The sequence below is a fragment of the Glandiceps talaboti genome, chromosome 21, assembly GCF_964340395.1.
Source record: "Glandiceps talaboti chromosome 21, keGlaTala1.1, whole genome shotgun sequence".
Taxonomy (NCBI): domain Eukaryota; kingdom Metazoa; phylum Hemichordata; class Enteropneusta; family Spengelidae; genus Glandiceps; species Glandiceps talaboti.
The window spans coordinates 542,378-566,636 of record NC_135569.1 but is presented as its reverse complement, the minus strand read 5'-3'; the positions used below and the strand labels follow the sequence as shown (position 1 = coordinate 566,636).

At 36.0% G+C, this 24,259-nt stretch overlaps 1 protein-coding gene across 1 annotated transcript in view; it reads right to left on the bottom strand.

Annotated features, from left to right (window-relative positions):
* Positions 1–24,259, bottom strand: part of LOC144451114 (chloride channel protein 2-like) — a 36,864-nt gene that overhangs the window by 11,927 nt on the left and 678 nt on the right. The window contains exons 2-16 of the mRNA XM_078141886.1: positions 18,062–18,200; positions 14,985–15,116; positions 14,661–14,789; positions 13,316–13,449; positions 12,488–12,565; positions 11,460–11,664; positions 10,889–10,973; positions 9,959–10,060; positions 4,455–4,539; positions 3,770–3,919; positions 3,043–3,223; positions 2,505–2,602; positions 1,786–1,904; positions 1,287–1,420; positions 344–543 (exon numbers count right to left, since the gene is read on the bottom strand). Coding sequence (XP_077998012.1) covers positions 344–543; positions 1,287–1,420; positions 1,786–1,904; positions 2,505–2,602; positions 3,043–3,223; positions 3,770–3,919; positions 4,455–4,539; positions 9,959–10,060; positions 10,889–10,973; positions 11,460–11,664; positions 12,488–12,565; positions 13,316–13,449; positions 14,661–14,789; positions 14,985–15,116; positions 18,062–18,200 — 1,971 coding nt within the window. The remainder of the gene's footprint in view (positions 1–343; positions 544–1,286; positions 1,421–1,785; positions 1,905–2,504; positions 2,603–3,042; positions 3,224–3,769; positions 3,920–4,454; positions 4,540–9,958; positions 10,061–10,888; positions 10,974–11,459; positions 11,665–12,487; positions 12,566–13,315; positions 13,450–14,660; positions 14,790–14,984; positions 15,117–18,061; positions 18,201–24,259) is intronic.

The following is a 24,259-nucleotide window of genomic DNA, read 5'->3' as shown; positions in this document are numbered from 1 at the left end:
CCAAATCTAGAAATGTACTTTCTCGACTCACCTGAGGGTCTAAATGTAGAACTATACTTTCTCCACTCACTTGAGGGTTTAAATGTAGAACTATACTTTCTCCACTTACCTGAGGGTGTAAATGTAGAACTATACTTTCTCCACTTACCTGAGGGTCTAAACGTAAAACTATACTTTCTCCACTCACCTGAGGGTGTAAATGTAGAACTATACTTTCTCCACTTACCTGAGGGTCTAAACGTAAAACTATACTTTCTCCACTCACCTGAGGGTGTAAATGTAGAACTATACTTTCTCCACTTACCTGAGGGTCTAAACGTAAAACTATACTTTCTCCACTCACCTGGGGGTGTAAATGTAGCACTGTTATCTCTTCACCATCATCTGTCTTGTTACTGCCATCATGTAGATTATTATCAGAAGCTGATAACCTGTGCCTTCTATTCTCTGCATGTGCCCGTAGTCTAGCCTCTCTACCTATATGTTTGACTAACAATTCCTCAAGTTCATATCTTTGCATAGATCCTAGTAAGATCATTGACTCTGTAGCACAAAAAACAAGAATTAAAATATTTAAACACTGTACAGATGAACTTTTGATAGTTTCATATTTCACGCTCACTCCTTTCCTCCAAATAAGGGGAATGCCACTTGAGGCAATATATTAAACACTTTGTAAAGTTGGGGTTCTGGACAGTCATTTCATGATTTTACATACTATACTATAACATGTAAGATATATGAGTTTTCATGCCTTTCCTTCAAAGTATTTGATAGAGAGATACATATCGTAATTATTATGTATTGATTACATAGTATACAATATGAGTTACAGAAGAACAAAATACAATGAATCTCTGTCTCCAAGAACTGATAATAACAAAGTTAGTAAAGTTGGTTTTTATATAGCACTTTCCCACTCTGTGCTCCAAGCACTTTACAATTATTACCCCTGGCATGGATCTATAGTGGCACATCAGCCATTTATACTTCCTCAACTCCCTGGGGAGCATACAATCCATTGCAGCCTTTATACACACATAGGATTAAAACATCCTCACAATGCAACCTCTATCCTACCAGGTCCCCAATTATACAGCTGGGTTGATTCCCCAGTTATATAGCTGGGTTGACTCGGGGCACAATTGTGGTTCAAATCTTGCTCAAAGACTTTAGCCATTCAGTAGCAAATGCTGGCAACAGGGCTCAAACATGCAACCTGCCGATCTAAGCTGTCCAGTCTAACCATTCAACCATCATGACAGATAATAAATATGAAATCTTACCTTTACTTTCCACTACTGGATAGGAGGAATGCTTTGACATATCTAATAGAATTTTCAAATCTTGATAAGTTGAATTAAATGAAAGATGTCTGACATATTTCACCATGATATCGTCTACATATACTTTATAAGTTCTGTTGGTTGAGAAAAACAAGAGAAAACACTTGGAAGGTCTTCGTTGAATTTTACATTAAAATTTAGGTCTGAGAAATAGTTGCATGTTTATAGAGCTAATGAAAAAGATAGCCCAAAATAAAAGAATAATCCTATGTAATCCTCCAGGCTCCACTGGTAAGATAATGTAATAACCTGGGATTAAAACCTTGGCATTAGTGAGAATCTGGGATTCAAACCCTGGCATTGGTGAGAACCCAGGATTCAAACCCTGGCATTGGTGAGAACCCGGGATTCAAACCCTGGCATTAGTGAGAACCTGGGATTCAAACCTTGGCATTGGTGAGAACCTGGGATTGAAACCCAAAAAAAAACTGTGACTTACTTTTTAGATGAAAAGTTACCAATATCTGGTAAATATGGTAATCTCTTGATTTGAATAATACTATCATAAATAGATGGCTGTAGTAAGTGTGCTATGGCGTTGGCAATAAGTACAGCAATCTGTAAACAATGGATAGTATATCTTTTAGTGAGTGAACACTGGTAGAAAAACAGATCATGGGATAGGGAGGTGGAAAAGGGGGGGGGGTAGTGTCGTTTGTCTCTGTTTGTAGATACCATATATTGGTAATAATATTGTATCACACAATTACTGACTGTTGAAATATCATAGAAATGACATAAAAATTGTGTATTCTATTTTGAAGCAATTGACATAAACAGTGATAACACACATACACAGGCATGCATACACATATCATATACATACAGACAGACATAGACACACACACACACACAGGCACACACATACATACATACATACATACATACATACATACATACATACATACATACATACATACATACATACATACATACATACATACATACATACATACATACATACATACATACATACATACATACATACATACATACATACATACATACATACATACATACATACATACATACATACATACATACATACATACACTCACACACACATACATACATATATACACATACATATGATGAGATAACACTAATGTAAGAACCTGGGACTGAATTCTTGGCCTTTAACACACAACATACACTCACCATAACTGGTAATATATGTACAATCTGACCAGTTAATTCAAAAACAATAACAGATGTAGATATAGTATGGGTTACACTTCCTGATAAAGCTGCTGCTCCTGTAAAGAGAGAAAGAACACTGTCATTTCATTCATTTAGACACCATAACTAAAAAGACAGACAATACGCCATATTCTGGTTTCCCATCCTGCAGTCATTTTTGAACCAGGAAAAATGAGTGTTAAAATCACATGACAGTATATAAAGCTATAGTTGGTTCTGATCAGCATTCCTAGTGGCCAAACTCCTAGAATACTGGATTACTGTAATATGGTGTATTATTACAAATATGTTGGACAGGGGCTATGTTTTCACTCCTTTAAACTCCATTACATTGGCCAATAGACCATATCTCCACTCACCAATCACCACAGTATACACCCCACCCCACCACCACCCCCCCCCCACCCCCGCCACCCCGTACCGGTACACATTGTCTCCACTTACCAACTACAGCATACCCTCCTGGTATAATCCTGTATACATTGTCTCCACTTACCAACTACAGCATACCCTCCTGGTATAATCCTGTATACATTGTCTCCACTGCGGACACCTTCTGGAAACCATGCCGCCATACATTCACCAACTAGTCTTCCAAATGCTGCACCAATGATAAAGACTGGCATGAAGACACCAGCTGGTACTGGTAATGTCACGGCTACAGCTGTCATCCAGAACTATGTACATGTAATAGAAAAATAGTGTCAATGACATGAAAGCAAAACTGTTTACACAGCATACAGAAATGTCGTTGAAACCCCGTTTAGCAGCCAGACCCTCGGCAAGTCTGCTAACATAAAAAATGACCACAAGTCACATAACATCAAAGGCGCAATTGAGGGCTTACACTCATATAGTACTGTCATCCTCAGTTTTTGTTTGGCAGTCTTTGAAGCACAGATCTGAGGTCTTCTTACAAGACTATAACTGAAACCTACACTGCCACTAGTATTGCTGATGACTAAATGTTAATACTAACCTTCATGATAACAAACCTACACTGCTACTAGTATTGCTGATGACTAAATGTTAATACTTACCTTCATGATAACAAACCTACACTGCCACTAGTATTGCTGATGACTAAATGTTAATACTAACCTTCATGATAACAAACCTACACTGCCACTAGTATTGCTGATGACTAAATGTTAATACTAACCTTCATGATAACAAACCAACACTGCCACTAGTATTGCTGATGACTAAATGTTAATACTAACCTTCATGATAACAAACACAACCAAGGAGACATAAATATTAGTATGAGGATGTTTCCAATGACTGAGGACGTCGGCATTATCTACATCAGCTTGACCAGTTGTCCATGTTGTGTTACTGAACAGTTCATCCAAGGCTTGCTTCTGTGTTATCTACAAATACACACAAAGAAACAAGAAATGTCAGATAACAGGAATTATCGTTAAAGGGGACAACATTCCAGGAAATGAAGTCATTTCCATAAACTACGGGCTCTGGAGAGTCAGTTCATGATTTTACATCACCTACATTTACTTGCTATTTTAGAGAAACATCAAGTTGATCTTGTGACTTGAAAAATTAACGTGAACAAAATTGAAAATGTCTGTGTTTGTAACTCCACATTGCAAAAAGGTACCAAAAGATGTGTAAAAAATGTATTATTGTACCTACAATAACAAAGATTTTACACATTTATTAATCTTTTGCAATTTATTGATTTACAAACAAGGAGTTGGCATATGTTGTTTCACAATGACTTTTCAAGTAGAAAGCCATGTCATAGAATAGTTTTATAAATTAAAAATCCAAAATAAATACCCAATCCCCATTCATATAGCCACTTTAAATTAGGCAGTGGAGGGCATAAATAAAATATAGTGATGGACGTGTCATGCAAGACTTTGAAATATAAAAGATTGTCCTTACCTCTCCTGCCATGAACTGTCCTAAACCAAGTGGAAATGTTAAAGATGAAATGACAAATGCCACAATGGTTGGGTAGATAAAACGACTGTAAAAATTAAATATGAAAACAAAATCAAGACACAAAATGAGTTATTATTCCGAAGACTTGTCTTTGTTCAGCCAAGACAAATGTGAGTAACCTAAAGGGCCTTATCACTACAAGTCAAAGATGAATAGTGACAAACCCCTTAGGTCAGTGTTTCCTATCAAGAAAATTATTGGGAATCATTATGACAACATTTTACATACTCAAGTATAATTTATGAAAACATCATGACATATAGAATGACCAGGGTATAAATTCCATTTTTTTTTTGAATATGTCCAACTTGGCTTACGTACAGTATATTGGTAATTTACACACAAGTGTAGAACAGTGGACATACTGGTCAATAAATACATATTTGAAGCAAGCTAAGGAGTACAGGTTAGGTCAGTGTGATATGATTGGGGATGTCCAATAGGAGAATGGTTAGGTCCCTCAGCATGCCAATCCATGATGAATCAGATTGGTATGGTCATGAATGGACATGGTGCTAAAGTTGGCCCAATATTCAATGAATTAGATGACATTTTTGAAATATTGTGGAAGGATTGACACACTTTACACACATACATACACATACACACTATTAGAGTCAGAATAGACATTCAGATAACAATTACAAACAGACACACACACAGACACACACACACACACACACACACACAAACTGCCACACATGTACATGTATATACAAATACAAACAGACAGACAGACAGACAGACAGACAGACAGACAGACAGACACACACACACACACACAGATGGAGACAGACAGACAGACAGACAGACAGACACACACACACACACACACACACACACACACACACACACAAATACAAATACACAGATGCTACACAAAGACCAAATCAATTATCAATACTAAATGTTAAGCCAAAAAACAGCTGAAAGTTGATAAAACTGTGAAAACAAGTCATTGAGAATGACATAATTCCCGCTATAATTGGGTTTTAAGGAATTATCACTACTCTGATCACGCAACAACATTTGTGAACCTAAAACAAACATACTTAGATATGTTGTGTGTGCTTGTTGGACATGGAATATGCCTCCAACAATAAAGGATTGGTTGGGTATGGGGGATCATATCACGATGAAAATGGAGTCTGAGTTATGGCTTTGGACATGGAAAATTCACAAACAAAATGGCTGCCAGGCAGCCATATTGGATCGTATCACGACGAAAATGGATATGCACATGTATGTCATAGAACACTGTCCTAATACCAACTTTGAATGAGATCTGTTTAAGCATGTCTGAGTTATGGCTTTGGACATGGAAAATTCACAAACAAAATGGCTGGCAGGCAGCCATATTGGATCGTATCACGACGAAAATGGATATGCACATGTATGTCATAGAACACTGTCCTAATACCAACTTTGAATGAGATCTGTTCAAGCATGTCTGAGTTATGGCTTTGGACATGAAAATTCACAAACAAAATGGCTACCAGGCAGCCATATTGGATCGTATCACAATGAAAATGGATATGCACATGTATGTCATAGAACACTGTCCTAATACCAACTTTGAATGAGATCTGTTCAAGCATGTCTGAGTTATGGCTTTGGACATGAAAATTCACAAACAAAATGGCTGCTAGGCGGCCATATTGGATCGTATCATGACAACAATGAATATGCACATGTATGTCATAGAACACTGTCCTAATACCAACTTTGAATGAGATCTGTTAAAGCATGTCTGAGTTATGGCTCTAGACAGGGAAAATTCGCAAACAAAATGGTTGCTAGGCGGCCATATTGGATCGTATCATAAAACAAATTGACGTGCATATGTATGCCATAGTATGTTGCCCCTGTACCAAGTTTGAAAAAAATCAGTCCAGGCATCTCCAAGAAACAGCTGCGGACGGACGGACGGACGCACGCACGGACACACGGACGGACGCACGGACGGACGCACGGAACCCAATCCATAAGTCCCCGTTCCGGACTTCGTCCGCGGGGACTAACAAAGTGACACATTACCTGCTGATAGTATCTAAAATATATGACATGTTTAAAAGACTCTGTCTATGGCTAAGAAATGGCTGCAGACAGTCTATAGAAAAAAAACCCAGCCAATAGTCGATAAAGCACATATCCTTCCTATACATGGTATCTGATATTTGCACCATGTTTGAATGAATCCATGACTTTGTGCATGGCTGAGAAATGACTACAGACAGAGGTTTGACTATACAAACTATGTTGTTATAATAAAATTGCTATAAGTCGATAAAATCATCATCAAAGTGACTCACATATACTTAATATAGTATATAATATTTGTGTTTGAATGAGGCCTTGTAGGGCTGAGAAATGGCTGCAGACATACAGAGGTATGCAAATATTCACCACATACCATAATGCTCACATACACCCCACCCCACCCCACCCAACTCATGGTGTAAAATTAGTCAAAGCTTCAAGCCTAGCCATATTTGTACTGAATTACTACAGTGTACATATACATGTTATTGGAAGTAAAGTCTGCCATACAACTATGACATGGTAACTATTTTGGCTACACACAAACTTAAATTAGATCATTAGCAGTAATTTCTGAAAAAAACTCTTCATAAACTCTATCAAAACTTTATTCTGAACATATCGTTGGATCATTGTAAACATAGCAATAAGTACACAACCTTTATGTATGAGAACCCAAACAATAAATCACAAGACATCATATAACAATAGACATTATGCAGAATAAAGAGTTTGTTAGCATGCTAACATAAAATGAAACTTAAGATGACACACATAAACACTGAGTAAGATTCAAATTACTTGAGGTAACATACATGTACAGACACACTGAGTAAGATTCAAACTTGTGATATTCTGACAAGAAAGGATCCAACTGAGCAGTCAACAACCATGGTGCTGTGTTGTTATGGTAACAATATTAAAACAAACATGCAGATGCGTGTCTACTAGATATGGTATAAGTAGCTGCAATGTGGCTACAATGTTACAGTATTATCCTGCCAATCAAACATTATTGAAAATTATCATAAAGAAACCCCACACACTAGAATGGACAAACCGAAACAGGAAGGTATTTTTATCAATATCTTTTTGCAAAACATTAAATCTAAGTTGAGTGTATGGGTGAGAGCCCCTCCCATTAACATTGTGGGGGGTTATGGTTAAATTGGAGGGTGTACATTGAACAATGCAGTGATTACTTTATGAAAATCCATGACAACAATGAACAGCTGGTGATTTTGTAATAAATTTGGTATGTGTGGATGTGTGAATGTCTTGAGAATGTGTGTGTTGTTACAGAAAGTTCATATTTATACATGGTACATGTATATACAATTTTAGACAAAACATGATTGGATTGGGGCTTGTTCCTTACTCATACTGAAAATCCATTACTATTCATTACTCAAGATTGGGACATTGAGGTGCTAACAACAACCACAAGGGTGGCCAAATCCTGTGGCCAGTGTGCCCTCTAAGCTAATTTGATACGCCACTGACGCATACAATTTCTAGTGACGCACCAAAATTTGGTTTTCTCCTATCTTTTAGTATGTGATGACTCACAAGAAATGTCAGTTTTTATCATTTTGACTCACAACAACAAAATTTGGCTATCATTAGAGGGCACATTGCCTGTGGCTCAGTCCAGTATATGAGTCCATGTATGTATCCATAATGAAGATGACTGTGATCTTGACCTGTATTGAAAGTCATGGTGATTCATTTGATTGTTGGACATTTTACTGACTGCATTAAAATCCATGTATTATACAGAATTAAATGTTAATTTAGTGTCCACATTCAATAAAGTGCATTTCATGTACATTCCAGGGCCTCGAAAGACTAAGTTGAAACTAGTCCTTCATTCATTGTTAAGTGAAAGTCCTTGTCATAGACATGCATTGTCTCATAGGAATCAGTAGACATGTCTGTGCTATAAAATTGATGTCAATTTTTATCATCCATAATAAACTATTTTCCAGGACACAGAGAGATACCAAGTTGAAACTTGCAATTGTTCCTAATTCATTGTTCAAGTCCTTACCATACACAAGCATCATCTAATGGGAGTCAGCAGACATGCATATGCAAAAGCTGAAGGTCAACACACTTAGGAATCTAAGTATTTATCAAACACTTCTCTAGAATCCAACATTTCCCTTTTTGCAGCTTGACTAATTTTTATTGTAGAGTGAAACACTTACATTTTCACAAGTGCAATTATCACGTTATTGTTTCTTTCAAGAAACATGATGACAAAGAAACAGGATAAAAATGAACACAACAAGAATGCATGCAGTTACAGTCCACATGCAAAAGTCCAAGATAAATCTGAAATAACCAACCACAGTAAATATCCCAGTAACAATGAAATTTAATCCTCCACAGCAAAAACACAAAACAGTTTTTATTTGATGAGAATGAAAAGGCGCAGGATAACACATAAGCCAGCAGAACAGAAAACCATATCTACATATAAAGTAAATTTGCATATCCACCTTATGGGCGTAGTTTTCTAAGCGTCCATTTAGAGCACTTACTTTCGCCTGTTGTAGAAAAAATCTGTCTTAGCATATATATAATACAATAGTATGGATGTAAACCAGTGTCAATTTTAATCTATTTATGCATACATTTAAAAAGGTACAGTCCGTAACTGAAGTCTCATTTAAATTTTCAAAAATGTAAAGTAAATACCAAAATTCACAAAGTTACAGACTGTGGCCCTTTAAACAAAAGTAACCACCACAAATCATAAATTTACAGACTGTACCCCCTTAAATAGTACAGCATATCCACATCACTGACAAAATACCAACAAGCAAAGATAACTGAATATTGCAACCCTTCACCAACGTTTCAAGTGCAAAAATTAGCCGTAGAGTAGGGTCTAAATTGTGAAATATAAAACCATGCATTTCCTCAATAGAATGTCTGAAGAATTAAAGGCACCTAGGGTATGTATTATTTTTTGCTACCTATTTGACCACCTAGGCAAGTCAATATTTCTCACTTTCAGTTTGGTCTGCTATACACATACAGTAGTGTGTATTTTTTCATAAATTCACACAACTTTCAACCATTATATTTCAAAACAAGAAAATGGGAATTTTGTTCTGAATCTTGAAATATGCAGACATTTATTTTGAGAACAAAGAGACATTAAACTTCTATTTTGACCATTTGCAAGTCAGAAAATATTGGTTATTCTATTATTGCTAAGCATTTAATGGTGGTAGGCAAGTTGAGATGGGAAGTTGTGAAGGGAATGGAGTGTGGGGGTGGGGTGGGGGTTGCACAGTGCAAGTAAAAAAAATTACAAAATTGATTATTTGTTATTTCATGCAAAAAGATGTTTGTAAGGATTTCACCTTTAGATAAAGTTTGGAATAACTCACTTTTTCTGAAGAAATTTGGTAACTTTTTTATGTTTTCTGTTAAATTCTACAATCTTTCTGTGAATATATACAAATAAGGCACCACCAAATCCTGTCACCACTCTGTGAAACAACAAATGAAAAAAACAACATAATAAGCAATGTGAGAGATAGTCTGTAAGGTACGCCGTGACGGGGCACCCTCAAACATCAGGCAACCCCTAACAGAGGGTTAGGAGGGAGAGGAGGCCGGTGAGGGCGAAAAGTCACGACGTATCTCAGTATCTATGTAAGAGAGTACCAGTACTGTTACTATGTAATAATAGAACACATTATAAAGTGCCTTCTATAATGGAAGTCGTTGTCATAGTGCTGTACAGTTATTACCCCCTGGCACAGACCTATAGTGCCACAATGGCACTATGTAATAATAATAGAACACATTATAATGGAAGTCATTGTCATAGTACTGTACAGGTATTACCCCTGGCACAGACCTATAGTGCCACAACAACCCTTTATAACTGCCTCAACCATCTGGGAGCATACAATTCATTGCAGCCTCTGTAAGTGCATAAGGTCAAAGCATTCACATCGCAACCTCTATCCTACCAGGTCCCCAATTATACAGCTGGGCAAAATTATCATGGTTCAAATTTTGCCTGACGACTTTAGCCATTTAGAAATGAACAGCAGTGGTGAGGCTTGAACCTGCAAAGTGCAGACTCCCAGACAGTCATGAGGCTTGAACCTGCAAACTGCAGACTCCAAGACAGTCACTCTAAACATCTGACCATCATAGTTCCATGTAGGGGAAAAACGTTTTAATAAATAGTCAGGAATGATTAGGAGTGTTTGTTTAGCAGTTGTAAGGTGTAAACAAAATATTATTTTCACTTTTCTTTGTCGATGACATGGAGCAAGACTGTGTAAAAAATTCTGGATTCTTACCCTATTAGTGAAAATGCTATGAACTCCTGGACATCAAATGGAAAATCAACTCGAAAACTTGTCTTGAAAAGAGCTGTGATGGTTTCTGTAATAAACGGAAGGAACAGAGATAATCATGTTATTTATCCATTGAATGAAAATATTATCCACATTCATATTCACCGGCAAACCTGATTATCTGTGATAATGTGATGTAAATACACTGTAGAAAATCCACATACACATACACCACATGCATACACATGCAAACACACACATACACACACACACACACACACACACACACACACACACACACACACACACACAGAAACAAACAAGCAAGCAAGCAAACAAGCAGGAAAACACGCACACACACATACACAGACACACATACATACATACATACACACATACACACACATACATACATACACACATACACACAAACACACACACACATACACACACAAACACATACACACACACACACACACACACACACACACACACACACACACACACACACACACACACACTCCTCCAATTCTGATTTGACCACTGTTATTTTAAAATAATAGATATCCCTTACCTTCTTCTTTGACCCAAACTGCCAGCAATCTGAATACAAAAGCTCCACATACAGCAGAAAAGAAGCCCCTCCAGTAATTACTTACAGCAAAGTAAGTAGCAGTTACTTCTATACTGAATAACACACCTCCTATTGGTGCTGAGAATGTACATGATACACCAACAGCACAGGCTGCAGCCAACATATTGTAGTTACGAGACTCGTTCTGAAATAAAAATAGTAAGTTCCATATACATTTACCAGAAACATAAGATACACGATATTTGTATTGTGGCATTTATTAGAATATATCAATGAATGATAGCAGTGCCTTGGTGGTACAGATATAATTATACCGTAATCAAGACAGTATACACACTGGAAATACCCAAAATGTATACTGGAAGACGAGAAAATGTACACTGAAAGTTGAAAAAAAAATACAGCATGGGTCTTCCCTAGGACTAAACCATTCTACTACGAGTGTAATCATATCAATGTCAACATATTGCATTTATAGTTTTAGTTTGTTTCTGTCTCAGCTTGCTGAAAGTTATCTTGCCAGAGTTACAGTAATAGTTTTATTTCATTTCTGTCTTAGCTAATTGAATGTGATCACATCAGAGTAATAACAACACCTCATAGTCTATTTCCTGATGACCATACTCCAATTTTACACAATGTTATCTTCACACATAATGGACATTACATCAAGTCAATCTCATTACTCAAGGCATTAATTGTGGTTCAGTCCTATGGTGGTTGAAGCACATACAGCACATGTCAGTAGTAATCCATCACAAATTGACAAGCATGTTGTCATCACTAATGTTTCTAGGACTGATACAATATGCAAATGTCCAACCAAACTCCACCTCAATCTGCTTAAACTAAAATCCCGTGGGGATGTGACGACATCATCATGTTTATATGAATGCTGTAACGAGAGCACAGAATCCTGTGAGAGAGTAATGAAATTGACTAGATATAATGTGTAAAGATAATGAAGAGTAAAATCAGAATATGGTTGCCAGGAACTAGATTACTACCTCATAGACTCCTTTGGTTGATCTGATAAGTTTACCCAGTAAGTTGGCCACCATACTGGCAATGTGTACAAATGGGCCCTGTGAATGAAAGAAAAACAAAAGGTTTAATCACTTACACCACTGAGGGTACTAAGCTATAGCATATTTTGCTGTTTTCGGTAAACATATACTTGCAGAACCCCAAAATGCATGAGTGTCAGTGTGGGTACTCTGGGTATATGCACTCTTACTTGTAGTGTTTTAAGCTGAACTTTCACTCGCTTTGCACTAGATAACGTTGCAAGAACGTACGCAAATACCCTGAGTACGTCACATGCACACTGGCACTCACAAATCATGGTTTCTGTTACATTAATTATACCATGTTACCATGGCAATGGGCATCATCTTGCAATGAGTTCTGTTACATTAATTATACCATGTTACCATGGCAATGGGCATCATCTTGCAATGAGTTCTGTTACATTAATTATACCATGTTACCATGGCAATGGGCATCGCCTTGCAATGGGTTGTTACAGTAATTATACTATGTTACCATGGCAATGGGCATCGCCTTGCAATGCAAGACATAAACACACTCACCTCCTTTCCTATTGGTAGACTACTTCCTATAGACGTAGCCAAGCCTACCATCTTTGCAATGCAAGACATAAACACACTCACCTCCTTTCCTATTGGTAGACTACTTCCTATAGACGTAGCCAAGCCTACCATCTTTGCAATACAAGACATAAACACACTCACCTCCTTTCCTATTGGTAGACTACTTCCTATAGACGTAGCCAAGCCTACCATCTTTGCAATGCAAGACATAAACACACTCACCTCCTTTCCTATTGGTAGACTACTTCCTATAGACGTAGCCAAGCCTACCATCTTTGCAATTAGAGTTCTAAACGTCAAATATTCCTTCAGAATCACCCCCCTTAGAATTGTTTTCATCTCTGGAATTCCAGAACCTAAATCAAGAAAATGAAGGGAAAAGATCATGATTATTTAGGGTACAAAGTCTGTTTTTAGCCCTGTATTAGCTTAGTACGTTTGCTTGGTTGATTTTGATGGTGTCCCCTCAAATCACACTTAACCATTTGCCAAAATATTACTTAGCCGGCATACTGCTGTGAAAATTTTCCTGCACAGTAATGTGTCACTCTATGTCAAAAGATGACTTAGACAGCATACTGCTATGAAAATTTAACAAACTTTTATCATAGATTTTGTAATGACATTAACCCTCTTCATGTCAAGTTCTTGTAAATAAAATATTTTGTAGATAATATTTTCCACATTGTTATATTACAGTATATTACATTTGTAAATCACAAAAATACATGTATAACAAATGCTATGTTAGTTTGCCTGGACATCTGTTACTCACTACAATTTGCAATATGGCTAATACGATCTATAAATGTATCCTATTCTTAGATACAGCTGTACTAAATCTCTTTTGTACTGATTTTATCACCATTTCCTTTAAAGTTAAATTTATAACTACAGATTTAGTTGTCAGTTCACTTCATTTACATATGAATAAAAGCAAAGATATTAACCGGGCACAGATGGATTAAATGATCCTGACAATTATTGATGATGTCATGAAATATCTGTCATATATGGTCAAAGGATTACCACAACTGTATAAAGGGTATTTCATGATACTCACATCACTAGACTGGGATAATATCATTTTAGAATAGTATACGTCCCTTGTGAAAATATCCTATAGGAATCCTATAGGATTCTTATTCCTATAAGAAAACCATACAAGATTTTGGCCCCTTTCTTTTAGGATTCCTATAACTTCGTATAAGATTCTTTTCGGAATGCTAAAGAATGACTATAGGATGTCCTTTAGGAATTCATCAGAAACTATGGTAGGACAGCTTGTGCAGGAAACTTATGTATATTATTGATATAACATTAGGTGACAGGTCTCATAAATCAGCATTGAAAGGCTGGCATTATGGTCATTCTAACACCTTTGCAAAACAACATTTGATTGGCTGCAACCAAATCTGGTTGCACTGTGCAGGATATTGTGCAGTTTAGTACAGTCACAATTTGGAAACCTGATAGGGCTGAACAACACAATATATCTTATGGTTTATTGCCTGTGTAGTGTGTATATTTTTACAGTATTTTCGTATTAACATGTAACAACACTTACCTATGGCATTAGGGCCAACAAGATGAGTAAACCCAGTAGAAAACATTATAAAGATAATAGGAAATGCAACCCAAGCAAAAAACTGTAGAATTGGTCTGCCATCTAATTCATAAAACAACCAGACATGAGCTGAAAATGATGAACAGAAAAAATGATCAAAGTGATGGTGTACCACTGAAAAAACAATAGAGGTGAAAAGAGTTTTAATTTAGAGTTTCTTGGTAACCAAGCAAAATCTATCATGAAATGACTCTCCAGACTGTACAGTTTATGAAAATACAGTACCTTTGTTAGTACTTGGAGTGGTGTTTCATTATCACTTACCAGTTTGAAATTTGGCAATTGCATAATCTAGTAGAAATGAGAGGAGTGCCATGACTACACCCAGCACTAATAAAAATATCCAGTCTTCTCCTACCCTGGCAAATAAAGCATTCCGACACCAATTCAACAAGGCTGAAAGGTGAAAGAGAATTAGGAAAGTTACTATAAAGACTAACCAAGCAGACACAATGGATGTATGAATATTACAAAATATTAAAGTTACACAAGTAAATGCTTAATCACAGTAAATGTAGGTACTCAAACTGTGATGTTTCGAGGGAAGCAACAGATGCATGTCATGCACAGACTGAATGAGATGTGGTGATTACTTGTGTTTTAGTTTGTTTCAAGTCTCTCAGTTTAATTTATGTACAACAACAAACTGTTATAAATAAGACAGTACAATATAGTTAATATAGAACAGTACAATATAGGTTCATGGTAGATGGATTTAAACACTGTATTCGTTTCCAATTTACATTACCATTCCAAAGTAACTATATTGTACTGTTCTATTGGAACCATGAACAATGTATTCTCCATTAAACTGTTACATACTTTTTTTTAGTTTCCTTTAATAGTAGTAGTACCGTAGTAGTTATACATTCAAGTCAGTAAGGCATAGTAATAAATAGCCAGTAAATGAATAGTTTGACATAGCCAATCAACCTGAACATGTGCAATGTTACTGGTAAGTTATTAGAATCATTGATTATGTAACAAGAACCATTTAAAACTTTTATTTTTTTCAGTCTTGTGCAATCATTTAATTACAAAGGTGGACTTGGCCTATGGTGTTTCACATTATTTTTTCAAGTAGAAAAATATAACATTGTTTTATAAGTTGAATAGAAATTTATATTTGATTCCATTCTCTATAGTAATAGTGATAAAGTTACCGACACAGTTGCTTCAAAAACTAGATTCCAAAAAAGTTAACTTTCACACTACCTTTGTTTCATAATACAAGAAAATCCTCACCCCCCCCCCCCCCAAAAAAAAAACAACAAAAAAAATACTAATTTTTCATCCATATTGCCACTTGAAAGGGACATGGGCAGGATCAGAATGTTCATCATATTATTGTAACAGTCCTTTCACTTAAAGAATTACATAACCAGAGATCTGTACCATCACATTTAAACAAACTTAATGAATAATTTCATTGGTACATTCACTCAACAAATTTCATTGACATTAGGATTAGCCTAGATACTAATTATTGGTGTTTAAATCTCATAATCATTTTAACCATGCCTAGGGAAATTTTATTTTTTACCCATAAATCTAGCCAGCCATTACCCATAAATCTAGCTAGACATTTTGTATTGGAGGAATCATGGTTAACAACAGCACAAGTCAGTAGTAATCCATCAGACATGTGTTTGTAAATGGCTTATGTTTATGCTTCCATCCTAACTACAACTACCAGTTTCAAGATAAGTCAAGTGTTGATGCGATTATCGGTTGATATTATATTCCATTTGCATGAAATAGATTTAAATACAGCTCTTGGTGGTAATTTAACAAACTGTATTTCCAAGCCATGGGTGAAATAATGGTAATATTTAAAAACCAGTAACTAATTTTGGCTAAGATTATATGGAAATGCACATGAGCTGTTAGTGTTACTGCTTGATGGAGATTTCATACACAAATGATCATTTTAACACTACATGTATACCGGTAAATATAAAAGCAAGTAAGTTTTGTGGTGGCATTCCACTGAATTTGTACACCTGAAGAATCTACATGCCACAAAAAAACTCCCAATTTGGAGGAAATAAAGAACTTTCAGATTTTGTTTCCTTTGCCAGTGTATAATGAACAGAACCTGTCATGACCAAGCCCAGGCAAAAACAAAAAGATACAAGTTTAGTCCCAGCCAGGGTCACACACATTTCTGTGAATGAAGAGATGTTTCATGTTCAGATAACAATAACCGTACTACTACTTGTAAAATAATGTATTCATTAATCTCAACACACTGATCTGATTACAAATTTGCATTATAGTCATTAGTAAAATTACAGTTCTTCACAAGTGTTTCCATAGCAACCATTTTTGCTGAAAGACATTATTAGTTTACTGTGCAAAGAACCCTGTCACAGTTCATATCTAAACTGAGTCTATACTGCATAATTATATAAATACGAAAATTGATTACAGGAAAATTGACAGAACTGATTTTACTGGCATTACCATTACTAATATTATTGTACAAGATATGGAAATCCTGGTTAAGATTTACCATGGTTACGCACTATGTTAACAGGGATCCAAGACCTTAGCAAAAACACCGACAAATTACACATACACTGCACATAGACAAAAAATATACTGACTGATGGGCAGATAGATAAACATACACTCCTTAAGCTTTTAATTTAGTGAAGGAAATGATCAATATCTCACTTATATTATATTACCTACTTGTAGTAGTCCCCCTAAGGGAATTCTTTTGTGAAAGTTTTAACACAAGTTGCAAATTTTTAATACTGATAAATATACATTACATTTTTTTTTAGTTTCATATGTTTGCATCAATCATTGAATTATCTGAAGAGTAGTGGGTAAATTTAAAACCCAGTAAGAATTTGCAGACTGCTTTCTTGCCAATACTTCATTGAAATAAAATATCGTCTAAGCAAGTGTTGAGAGTGAGGGTCTAACCCAACACATATTAGTTACAACAACAGTGGCAATTGAGGTTTCAGCTCACTTAGATAAACACAAATTAAAACTATCATTGTTAGATGTTCATATTTGACAAAAGTTACTGAATGGATATTGGTTTTATTATATTATCAGTAGGGTGGCATTTCTGATACATTGTAGCTAGTTTTTTCTCAAGTGGACACAAACTATCTTGATTACATAGTGATTATATCCACTCAACAGAGGTATCACCATCACCCACTTGTGCAATCTACCACATCAAATCACAATGGTTAGAGTTTGATGTGTCTGTTTTAGTGAGCTGAAACCTTGACTGCCACTGTAATAAAATGACATAACACATGGACACAAAATTAATAGAATTCCATTGACTTGACCAAGTCTATGTTTATACTTACCTAGACACCTATTGCAACATGTGGTTTCTAAAGGTCTGAACGACTTTTTTTCTCTTTTGGCGATGTCTCTTTGACGTTGTATTCTGGCAGCTTCTTGTCTGGCATATGATCCTAAGTCCCTTGTGTATCTGCCATACATCTAGTTTTAGACAAAACATATCACCTATGTTTTAAAATGTTGTATTATAACACTTTGTTTACATATAGCCTCAGTTTAGATCATATCAAATTATTTGATAATCGACCCATAGTGACCTCAATTTACATACAACAAGGCACTAGTCATGTTTTATTTTCCATAGGGCAATAGTCATGTAGCAAGGGAGTCTTTTCTGTGATTCACTAAATTTGACTATTGAAAGAATATGTGCCTGAGATTGTGATGCGTTATAAAACTCTCATTGCCTGGCCTTATTTGGGTACTAGTACTAGTAGTAGATGTCATATTAACCCTTGACCTTGTGCTGATATGTAGAGACCATTTCCTACAGCTTTCAGCTTCAGGTAAATGTTGCTGCATAACAGCCCTTGATCTACTAGTGCCTTCATAGCCTGGCTATAAGTATACATGATGTAAACACACACACACACACACACACACACACACACACACACACACACACACACACACACACACACACACACACACACACACACACACACACACACACACACACACACACACACACAGAGACACACACATACATACATACATACATACATACATACATACACACATACATACACACACATACACATACACATACATACATACACATACACACACAGACACACACACACACACACACACACACATACATACACACACACACACACACACACATTTGTTTGTACACAAGTAACTACTAGTTGGGAGAAAGAGGATTTTAATGATCAAAGCATGTGAAAGAGAATAGTTAGTGTACACACTAAATGTTAAGGCGTTCCTTATTATGGCATCAAATATGGTGACAATACAAGAGGACTTTTAATGAAGACATGCATGCTTCAACTACATGTACATTTTTTACTTAACTACCTACATATGTACAGTATTTTCACCAAAATTAGAACTGTTTAACTTTGTGATATTTTTAAATAAAGAAATTTAATCCTCTTTTTCCCTACTAGTAATTACTTGTGCACTAACCCCTTGGGAGAAAGTGGATTCGTTTCTCTTAGATAGCTTTTAAACATTGAAAATGAAGACCTTTCCACAGACACTGTATATATACTTGATATTCAAGACATTATCAGCTGACATCAGTATAGGAATCAATGAAGTGATTCACATAAACACAAAATGCTGATATCATGACTTGTCAGCATTTCATACTGAGCTTTCAGTCAACTATATTTTACTCCTAATGGTCCTTGTCACTCGGAGACAAAGACAAGCATATCAAAATGTGTATTTTGAAGGAAAAATATGTTTTATATAATTATAATGATATGATACCATACACTTGAATTACATAAAGTATTACAGGTTATAAATACTTAAGATACAATATACACAATGTACATACCAAATTAGCTTATTCAATACTATATGGATTTGACCTAGACCACCTTCTGAGTGATCAATTCCTTCCATCTTCAAACCTCAAATAGAGAGGTGACATGTTTTATAGCCCCCCCCCCCCCTCGATACCCCACCCCCCATCCCCACCCATCTCTCCATCCCCTACACTAAGATGACATAATGTTTTACTTTACTGGACAGTAATGACGCTAAAAAACTGTCTTGTTTGCTTTTGTGAAAGCACTATTGTGATTTTTTGTACCAACCTGAGAGACAGAACTATACAGACTGTTTTCACATTCACTGCAGTCACAACAGTAATATCAATGAACAAGACAGATTTACTTACAGGCATACTGGCTGATACTGACTGCAGTGAATTTTCATCCTCCTTTATCAAAGTCACTTCACTATACTTTGAAAACAAAACTCTAGAAGTATGTGTCTTCTTCATATCTGAGCGTTTTCGTTTCTGTTTCTACTCACGACGTAGTACACGTGTATGGACTTCAAGCTACTGTGTTGTTGTGTGTTGAGTACTAGACATCCTACAACTATGTCTGTGTGTATCGGCTACAAGTTATTGTGTTGTCATGTGTGGACATCTTACGACTATGTCTGTGACGAACAAGTGTGTATCAGCTACTAGCTAGTAGTATGTGTTATCATGTGCGGACATCTTACGACAATATGTGTGACGAATGAGTGTGTATGGACTATGAGCTATGTGTTGTCATGTGTGGACATTCTACGGCTATGTCTGTGACGAATGAGTGAGTATCAGCTACGAGCTACATGTATGTGTTGTCACATGTAGACATGTGACAACTCCGTCTGTGACTAATGCATGTGTATGGGCTACAAGTTACGTGTTGCTGTGTGTAGACATCCTACGACTACATCTGTGACTAATGAGTGAGTATGTATGAGGCCTGAATCCATAAAATCTCAGGTACAAGACTTTCTCATACATCAAAATTCAATGAATGATGCAGCTCTAAGTTGAGATTCTTCATTCTATTTAAATTCTGAAGCCATTAGACTATCAAGATTGTATCAAGCAGCACCACTTACATGTTATGTTACTACTTCTGTACATCATGGAATTAATCAATGCAGGACAGTTTCCAAGATAAGTTGTCTAGTATCTCTACTCTTAAGTACATCATACTTCCTTGGAGCAGTGATTTGGACATGACTTGCATATCAACTTAAAAGTAGTTTATCACTAGACACATAAACTTTATAGCCAGGAATTCATGCAGTCAAGTTCTACATGTACAGTATCGTATAGCTTTGCTAACTAAATCTCTGTGTATATTATACACTGTGTATATGACTATTTCAGTCTATAGCCTATATAATCCATGCTGTCCAGTTCTACACTGTGTATATGACTATTTCAGTCTATAGCCTATATAATCCATGCTGTCCAGTTCTACACTGTGTATATGACTATTTCAGTCTATAGCCTATATAATCCATGCTGTCCAGTTCTACACAGTGTATATGACTATTTCAGTCTATAGCCTATATAATCCATGCTGTCCAGTTCTACACAGTGTATATAACTATTTCAGTCTATAGCCTACTGTTAGTATCATATAGCTATTCCATACTGCTTCCATATATTTACAGGAAATTCTTAATCGTCAGGCTCTACAAACCTGCTTTCCTGTCAGAGAAGTTTGATGCATATATTGTGAAAGTATATTTCAGCAGAAGAACCATTAGTTTCAGACTATTAAACTTTATGTGCTATCAAATGGTTTTAGAGGAACATAATATTATTTCATAAACCGTCCAACAGGCACTGCCCAATAACAGAAGGAAGGTTCAGTGTCAGTGTAAGGGAAAACCTGTGTTGTTCGGTAGAGTCAAACTGAACAACACTCTTTTACTTAAAGCATTGTAAATTTAAGCAAACACTGAATGGGTTTGAACCCGCGACCACAGTGGTGAGAAGCAAGTGGTTTAACCACTCAACCACAGACAACCAAAGATGTGTCTTTCAGACTCTTTAGACTAGAGTCATAGAAAGACAGTCACCCTGTTAAAACTAGTATACATTAGAATTCAACTATTTGACATTCAGAACACATATTGCAAATCTTGTGAGTTATTTCTGTACTTTTACTCATAAGAGTAAATTAAATTATACCTATTATTAATTGCAATCTAATTAATTAAGCTAAAGCTGTGCATACTCATTTGAACACAAAAAGTAAAAAAAATGGTGCCAATGGCATTGTAGCCTAACTGTAAAGTTTTTTAAAATGTTTATCCTCATGCTGATCCATGCTTGGTATAGGTGTTCACTTGCTGAATGATTATCCAGTTGCCTATCCAGCCCTGTTGTTATCTTTGCAATCTTATTTTTGTCTGCCTGTTGGACTGACTTGATACAGTTAGAAAATACTGTTGCTTCAAGAAAATAGCCCTATAAACAGGCACATTTAGTCACATTGACATTCATTCAAGTCAGGTATAATTCAGAGTATTATTATATTACTAGTATAATTAGCTGGCAGTCAGTGTTAGATACACACATACGGTGAACATGCTTGCACTCCAGAACATATGGTTCGTCATTACGTCATTTCTCATGAATACTTATTACTAATCTGAAATAACCATCCGTCCATCACAAGAAACCAGAGTTCGTTATTTCACAATGTCGTGGAAGAAATAACAGTTCTGATTTGCAAGAATGTTGTAGTATCATGGCATATGATAATGAGTGCTTTTTGAAATGTACAATTTTGCCAGAATAGCAGAGCAAAATCCTGTACTTGTAGACAGCTTGTAAGGTGTAGTTATTTCTGTACTTTTACTCATAAGAGTAAATTAAATTATACCTATTATTAATTGCAATCTAATTAATTAAGCTAAAGCTGTGCATACTCATTTGAACACAAAAAGTAAAAAAAATGGTGCCAATGGCATTGTAGCCTAACTGTAAAGTTTTTTAAAATGTTTATCCTCATGCTGATCCATGCTTGGTATAGGTGTTCACTTGCTGAATGATTATCCAGTTGCCTATCCAGCCCTGTTGTTATCTTTGCAATCTTATTTTTGTCTGCCTGTTGGACTGACTTGATACAGTTAGAAAATACTGTTGCTTCAAGAAAATAGCCCTATAAACAGGCACATTTAGTCACATTGACATTCATTCAAGTCAGGTATAATTCAGAGTATTATTATATTACTAGTATAATTAGCTGGCAGTCAGTGTTAGATACACACATACGGTGAACATGCTTGCACTCCAGAACATATGGTTCGTCATTACGTCATTTCTCATGAATACTTATTACTAATCTGAAATAACCATCCGTCCATCACAAGAAACCAGAGTTCGTTATTTCACAATGTCGTGGAAGAAATAACAGTTCTGATTTGCAAGAATGTTGTAGTATCATGGCATATGATAATGAGTGCTTTTTGAAATGTACAATTTTGCCAGAATAGCAGAGCAAAATCCTGTACTTGTAGACAGCTTGTAAGGTGTAGTTAAAGATTGCATCCATGCTTGCAAACCCGGTAGTGAAGTTTCTGTATCTTTGCTACAAGCTTGTGACATGCTTGCAGTACCCTGCAAACCTGCAAGCCTTTGAGGCAAAGAAAAATTTCATAACACACACACACACACGCACGCACACACACAAGCACACACAAGCACACACACACACACACACAGACACACAGACACACACACACACACACACACACACACACACACACACACACACACACACACACACACACACACACACACACACTGAGATATGTTCCTACTTGACAAAAATATCTTCCTACATTTATGTTGACAAGTTATAAATGAAATAAAACTGCCATGGCCTCAATATTGGTTCTACAGACCTCACTGACATGGCTACCATATCCCTAAAGGGAGACTTTACTTTGTTATAGTCGTACATCCTTGGTTTGAAAACCCATATTGGGACTCCAAAAATAATATCAGTTACTCAATTTACTTTGATGTTGTACTTAAATTCGCCTGTCTACATCGCTGATATGTGTCTAATAGCTGTCACTTACACTCACTGTATGTAGGTGAGAGATATCGAAGACACAGATCATCGATGTAGACAGGAAATTGGCACACTATAAATTAATTAGATTATAGATTATCAAATTAAAGCTACATATTTAAGGTATGCAGTCTGAAAAATGTCTAGAGTCTTTGTGATATTTCATGACCAAAATAACATCACATTATTTTACAAATGTACAATGAATTTTTTTAATAACTATCTGATAAATACATAAATTGTATTTTGTAATAACATGTTTGCAAACCAGAGTGACTATAGAGTTTCAATCAGGTGGCGCAATGTTCTTTACATCTCACATAGCATTTTTTGTTAAAAATTACACAAACAAAATGTGAGTAGAAATTTTCATTACTAGCCTTTTTATCGTTCTATGTTCTTAAACAGTGCCTACATATATGGACACCATACTTCTCTCACATTCATGTACACTATTTTTGTAATTTACATGACGTACATGGACAATATTGTAAGGCTTGTAGTGACACACAAGATAGAGCTTCTTGAGATAGTAACTTCAAGACAAGTCTCTGGGCTAGAAACCTTCTTGAAATAATAACACCACGACAAGTCTCTGGGCTAGATACCTGTAATAAT